Consider the following 6,000-nt stretch of genomic DNA (forward strand, 5'->3'; position numbering starts at 1 on the left):
GGCCATCGCCACGCACAGCTCTGTCCCCAACCCGTCCTTCCCAGGGCTTTGAGGAGGCCACACTCCCTCGGGGCCCTGGCAGCCCCGCGCCCGCCCAGCCTCGGTCCACAAGCTCCTCTTCCGCTGCTTCCTCACTTTCGTAACCGGTTGGCTGAGCTTCACGGCAGGCGCGCCGGGGTCGGGAGTCTCACGGGCTGCTCGGCTTCCCGAGTTGCCTCCCTGCGTCCTGGGTGGACCAGGGCTCGGGGTGAGGCGGGGGCAGGAGGCTCCGGCCCTCCTCCCAAGTGGGAAGCCGCCCCTGCCGCGCGGCGCACTGACACCCGCCACGAGGCTCCCTGAGGTTTCTCGGAATCGGAGGAGCTGGCGGGGCCGCTGTGGCTTGTCTCCCTTGAGAACTGGGCTCAGACAGGAAACCCCACCCTTGTGGGTGTCGCCCGGTCTAGGCATCACCGCGACTCCTTTCCCCTGAAAAGCAGCACCAAGTGGGCCTCTCTTTCCGGAGTGAGTGTTTTCAGGTCTGAGCAGACGGTCCCCGCTGTCTGTGGGACCCCCGCGCCGTCTCCTGGGGCTGGGTGGGCAGGCTGTTGGGACAGCTGCCCCGTGCGGGGACCGAGGCCAGAGCCTCGCGGTCCAGTCCCACAGGTCTGGGGCCCGAGGGCTACACGGTGCCTGGAGCAGAGTTAGGGAGCCTCATAAGGAGGCCCCCTGCGCACACACCCACGCGTGCTGGCTCCTTCGCCCGGGGGGCCTGGCCCAGCCTGCCCCTTGTCTCCAGTTCTGTGGTGATGGCCCTGCTGACCCTCGGGCCAGTTCTGGGGTTCAGTATTTTCTCCAAGTGCCCCCTGGGGCGGAAGGAGCCCCTCCCCCCCATCCCCCCCACCCCTCCTGAGGTCAGGCCCGGGGGTCATGGGCACTGTCCCCCAGCGCCTCGCCCTCAGTGGCCTCCCGGACACGCCCAGGCTCCGGCTGGGGGTGGGAGGCACCGTCCTTTCTCCAAAGACTGTTCTGTTTTCTTGGGGAGGGACCCTGTGTCCTCAGGACTCCAGTGCCGGCAGATTGGGGGGCAGTTTGACACCAGCCCAAGAGGCCACTTGGACCACAGCGTCCAGCAGACACAACGCGCGGCTGCTGGGCCTGGGATCGCTGTCCCAAGCTTCCTTCCCTGACAGCAAGACTTGGGAAAGTCGAGGGGGCTTCCTTGTCAAGCTGAACACACTCAGTTCATTTTGGGGATGTTCCTTCAGGCGGGGAGGGGGCACGGCCCAGGGCTGCCCTGCCAGCCCACCGTGCAGGTGCCCCAGGCCCACAGGGAGTTTCCGAAGTTAGTTCCATGTGGTGAAATCCAGAACTCTGGGGGTGCTGCGTGGCACCCCTGGAAAGCTCCGGGTGGCGCCGACAGGGCCCTACACTCGGCCAGCGAGCCTGCCCGCCGGGCTGCCTCTTCCAGACCGGCCGTGGCCCGAGGGTAGGAGCAGGGGTCCCTCCTGCTGTCTTGCACCAGTGCCCGGTGGGCGTGGGTGCAGCACTGCTGTGGGGCCGGGCCTGCCCTGGGTGACGAGTCGGGCAGGGTGTACGCGTCCCTGGACACGCCTCGTGCTCCTCTGCGTCTGAGGCCGGGCCCCGGGGGACCCCTCACAACCTGCCAACGGGAACTTCTGTGTTGCTCACAGGTCTCCGAGCCCCCGGCCTCCGTAAGAAAAGCAGACGACGCCCCCTCCCAGCACCCCACGTCCTCCGAGAAGGACAAGCAGTGTGGCTGGCTGCGGACTCTGGCCGGCTCCTCCAGCAAGGTGCTGTGCGGTGCGGGGCGGGCGTGCGGGGCAGGCGTGCGGGGCGGCCCGGGGCCCGACCTCTGACGGCGCCTCTCTCCCGACAGAGCCTGGGCTGCATCCACCCTCGCCAGCGCCTCTCTGCCTTCCGACCCTGGTCCCCTGCGGTTTCTGCGAGTGACAAAGAGCTCTCCCCACACCTCCCAGCCCTGATTCGAGACAGGTGAGTACCCGCCAGCTGTGATGGGCATGTCCGCGTCCCAGCTCAGCCTGACCCTGCTGCGGGGCCCCGAACCAGCCGGGGGAGCAGGTTCCCGCTTTAGTCATCACTGAGCTCGACGGGCACGTGGTCTGGAGGCTGTGTGTCGGATCCCCAGCCCTCCAGTCGAGGCAGTTGCAGAAGTGCTGGTTCTTTGATGGCATGGGGGGTGGGCGGGGGGGAAGCTAGGATTTTCAGTGGCGTCTGGAGTTGGCCACGCGCTCTGCATTGGGTGTGGCCGGTCGCCGTGTTGCAGCTCCCCCAGGGCCCTGGGCTGTAGTGTCCGCTCCCTCACGCGGTCCATGGGAGCCGGGGCCGCGATGGGGGGTGGTGTGCAGCGGGGGTGTGGAGGCGTGCAGGGGCGCAGGGGTACAGGGGCGGGGCAAGGGGGTGCGGGGGGCAGATGCCGAGGGCCCGACGCCCGCCGCACCCCTGCAGCTTTTACTCCTACAAGAGTTTTGAGACGGGCGTGGCCCCCAACGTGGCCCTAGCACCGCCAGCCCAGCACAAGGTGGTGAGCAGCCCGCCCTGCGCCACGGTCGTCTCCCGGGCCCCCGAGCCCGTCACCAGCTGCGTCCAGCCTCGGAAGCGGAAGCTGACGGTCGACACCCCTGGAGCCCCGGAGACGCCGGCACCCGGGCCCGCCCCAGAGGAGGACAAGGACTCGGAGGCCGAGGTGGAGGTGGAGGGAAGAGAGGAGTGTGAGTGCGGCCCGCAAACCTGCCCTCGGTGCGGGGGGCGCCCGCCTGGCCCTTCCTGGGGGCGGACGCCCTGCTAACCCACGCCTCCGTCTGTCTGCCTCTGCAGTCACCTCCTCCCTGTCCTCGCTCTCCTCCCCGTCCTTTACCTCATCCGGCTCCGCCAAGGACCTGAGCTCCCCAGGCCTGCTTGCCCTGCCTGCGGCCCCCGGCGCCCCCGATGCCGCGGCCCCCGCCGACGCCCCGAGCAGCGGGCTGGAGGTGGAGCTGGAGCACCTGCGGCAGGCCCTGGAGGGCGGCCTGGACACCAAGGAAGCCAAAGAGAAGTTCCTGCACGAGGTGGTGAAGATGCGTGTGAAGCAGGAGGAGAAGCTGAGCGCCGCGCTGCAGGCCAAGCGCAGCCTCCACCAGGTGGGGCGGGCGGGGGCCGGCGGGGGCACGAGTGTGCGGGGAAGGAGCGGGCGCTGCCCCGCCGGCCCCTCGCGCACCGGTTCCGGGCGACTCCACCCGGGACTGCTTCCTTTCCCGGCGGGGGCTAGAGATCCTGCGGTTGTGCCGTCGGCCCCCTGGTCGCCTTGTGCGCCACCTTGCCGAGGGCGGGGCTGTCACCCCAGGGCTCAGCTGCATTCACACCTCAGCCAGCGTCTGACACGTGGCCCCAGCACGGCACAGCCCTGCCCGCCCCGAGAGCCCCGTTTCAACCGCTCTCTCGGAAACCCGCGCCGGTTTCCTGGTTCTGGTTGGAGGTGTGGCCCCCCGCGTGCATGTCCGTGAGCGCGTTGGGGGCGGGGTGAGACTCCGGGAAGGGCCGCCGCCTCTCCATCCGGCCGCGTGGGGTCCCCGGGGCCCCCAGGTGGCGTGATGCCTGGGTGAGCCCCCTCCCCCGGCCCCAGGGGCTCCCCTAGGGCTGTGCGCAGTGGGCACAGGAGGGCCGGGGCCGGGGAGGCCTGGCGTGAGGGCGCCCCTGAGACGGCGCCCTCGCCCCAGGAGCTGGAGTTCCTGCGCGTGGCCAAGAAGGAGAAGCTGCGGGAGGCCACGGAGGCCAAGCGCAGCCTCCGGAAGGAGATCGAGCGGCTCCGGGCCGAGAATGAGAAGAAGATGAAGGAGGCCAACGAGGCGCGGCTCCGCCTGAAGCGGGAGCTGGAGCAGGCGCGGCAGGCGCGCGTGTGCGACAAGGGCTGCGAGGCCGGCCGCCTGCGGGCCAAGTACTCGGCCCAGGTACATGGGCCGCCGGGAGGGCGGGCGCGCCGTCGGCATCTCAGGGTCCCTCCCCTCCTCTCGGGGCCGCCCTGGGCGTGGGGAGCCTGCAGACCGGCCCGGCCCTGCTGGGCTTTGGGGTCCTCCTTCCACGGGGGTGTCCTGGCCCCAGGCTCTCCTCACCTCCTGTCCTGGGGGGAGGGCTGCACCCACACCCTCATGCACCGTTGAAAGTCTCAGCCTGTCCCAGTTGGCCACCCTGCCTGGCCTGGGGTCGGGAGACGGGGTCCACGTAGCCCCTGCTCCGGCCTCACTGCCGCCTCAGGGGCCCGGGTAGTTCCCCCACTCAGGGTCTCCGCGGGCAGGGTTGGTGCCGCCCGGGAAGCTCCCCCAGGCCCTGCCAGCCTCACCAGCCCGGGTCCAGTGGGCGGCGGGTGGGGCGAGCCTGTGATGGGCCGGAGGGTCAGGCCGGGGCCAGGGTGGCGGCCAGGTGGGGAGCGGGCCCGGCTGACGCGGGGCGTCCCCTTCCAGATCGAGGACCTGCAGGTGAAGCTGCAGCACGCGGAGGCCGATCGCGAGCAGCTGCGGGCTGACCTCCTGCGGGAGCGGGAGGCCCGGGAGCACCTGGAGAAGGTGGTGAAGGGGCTGCAGGAGCAGCTGTGGCCGCGGCCCCGCTCTGAGGCCACGGGCGGCGAGAGCACGGCTGAGCTGGAGCCCTAGCCGGACCCACTGCCTGCTGCGCGGGGCGGACGCCGCGGGGCGGGCGGGCAGCGGGGCTGCGGGCTCCGTGCCGGCGGGGCTGCTCCCCCCCCGCCCCGCCTCCCCCAGCCCCGGTCCATAAAGCACAACGTCTTACTGTGCCTAGAACCAAGCAAGTGTTTGGACCCGCATACTTTTGGAATCCACTGCAAAATTTTCTACTGGCCAAGGTCAAGCGAGCAAGCCGGTCCCCAACTGCAGCCGGAGCCGAGGCCAGCTCGGTAGCTGCAGCTGGCCCTCCGCTTGCCGGATCGTTCTAACATTTACACTTTTGTGATAAGCTATTTAAAACCCATAAGGAGACTTGATATTCAAAGAAATCAACATGTTTTTTAATGACTGACTTTTAAAAGCCCCACCCACACGTGACGCCACCTGAGGACCCGCAAGGGAGCCAGGGTGGCAGCCGCCCTGCCCCTCGAAGCCATCGCAGCTCGTCCGCGCCCGCGGCCGCGTGACAACACAAAGGGTTTTTCTCCAGAGTCTATTTTTTCAGCCACAAGGACCCCCGTCTCCTGTGCTGCCACCGGGAAGGGCACGGAGAGCACCGCGCAGGCACGATGAGCTGGAACACTGCCGCCTTACCCGCCCGCCTTCCCCAGGTGTGTCCGCAGGTGTGCTTGGAGGCGACGGGAGACGGGTCCGCGCTGGCTGGGCACACGCGCCCTCGACCAGGCGACCCTCTCAATTAGGCAAGCGTTTGCTCCTTCTGTTTGGGGACTGAGGCTGCAGCATTGGAACAAAACACAGCATTATTTCACTTTTTCTTTTTGTTTGTTCGTTCATTTAAACGTATATTTAGAACTGCACTTTGTCAAAAAATCTTCCCTTCTCTTTTTATTCCCCAGTTAACTGAGGTTTTTACTTTCAAATACTGCAAACCGATTTATAGAGCATTCACATCCTAAGTGCTCAAGTGTTTAGAAACCCCTCTGGTGCTTGGTTGAACAAGGGAATCACACGAAAACGAAAATGCAAAAACTGAACTTCGGGGGGTAGTTCTGTGCCTTCCAGCATCTTGTACAGCAAACCCTGACTTGTCTTTTTACCCCCAAAATATGTCTTCAGTAGCTATTGAATCTGCCACTATCACAATGAGTTACTTGCATTTATTCCAAATAATCTCGTTTACTCTCAACTGTATGCGAATTGTATAAGGTTTCTTATGCCCAAGCTTGAAAAATGATTTCCCAGTAGACGAGGTGGCTGCCCGTCCTAAAATCATGGTATTTATTTACATGGAGAGATCTTACCAGAACCCTCTGCCCGACTCCGTTCCAGCACCCCGGCAGCTGCGAGCGTGGCCGGGGGTGGTGCC

General features: G+C 66.7%; 1 protein-coding gene across 1 annotated transcript in view; it reads left to right on the forward strand.

The window, feature by feature from the left end:
* SKI (SKI proto-oncogene) overlaps nt 1-5,540 on the forward strand; it is a 58,991-nt gene extending 53,451 nt beyond the window's left edge. The window contains exons 3-8 of the mRNA XM_057558523.1: nt 1,671-1,790; nt 1,877-1,992; nt 2,467-2,729; nt 2,836-3,137; nt 3,714-3,944; nt 4,455-5,540. Coding sequence (XP_057414506.1) covers nt 1,671-1,790; nt 1,877-1,992; nt 2,467-2,729; nt 2,836-3,137; nt 3,714-3,944; nt 4,455-4,643 — 1,221 coding nt within the window. The 3' untranslated portion in view covers nt 4,644-5,540. The remainder of the gene's footprint in view (nt 1-1,670; nt 1,791-1,876; nt 1,993-2,466; nt 2,730-2,835; nt 3,138-3,713; nt 3,945-4,454) is intronic.
* The last annotated feature ends 460 nt before the right edge of the window (nt 5,541-6,000 follow it).

Source organism: Balaenoptera acutorostrata, chromosome 1 (genome assembly GCF_949987535.1).
Source record: "Balaenoptera acutorostrata chromosome 1, mBalAcu1.1, whole genome shotgun sequence".
Classification (NCBI taxonomy): domain Eukaryota; kingdom Metazoa; phylum Chordata; class Mammalia; order Artiodactyla; family Balaenopteridae; genus Balaenoptera; species Balaenoptera acutorostrata.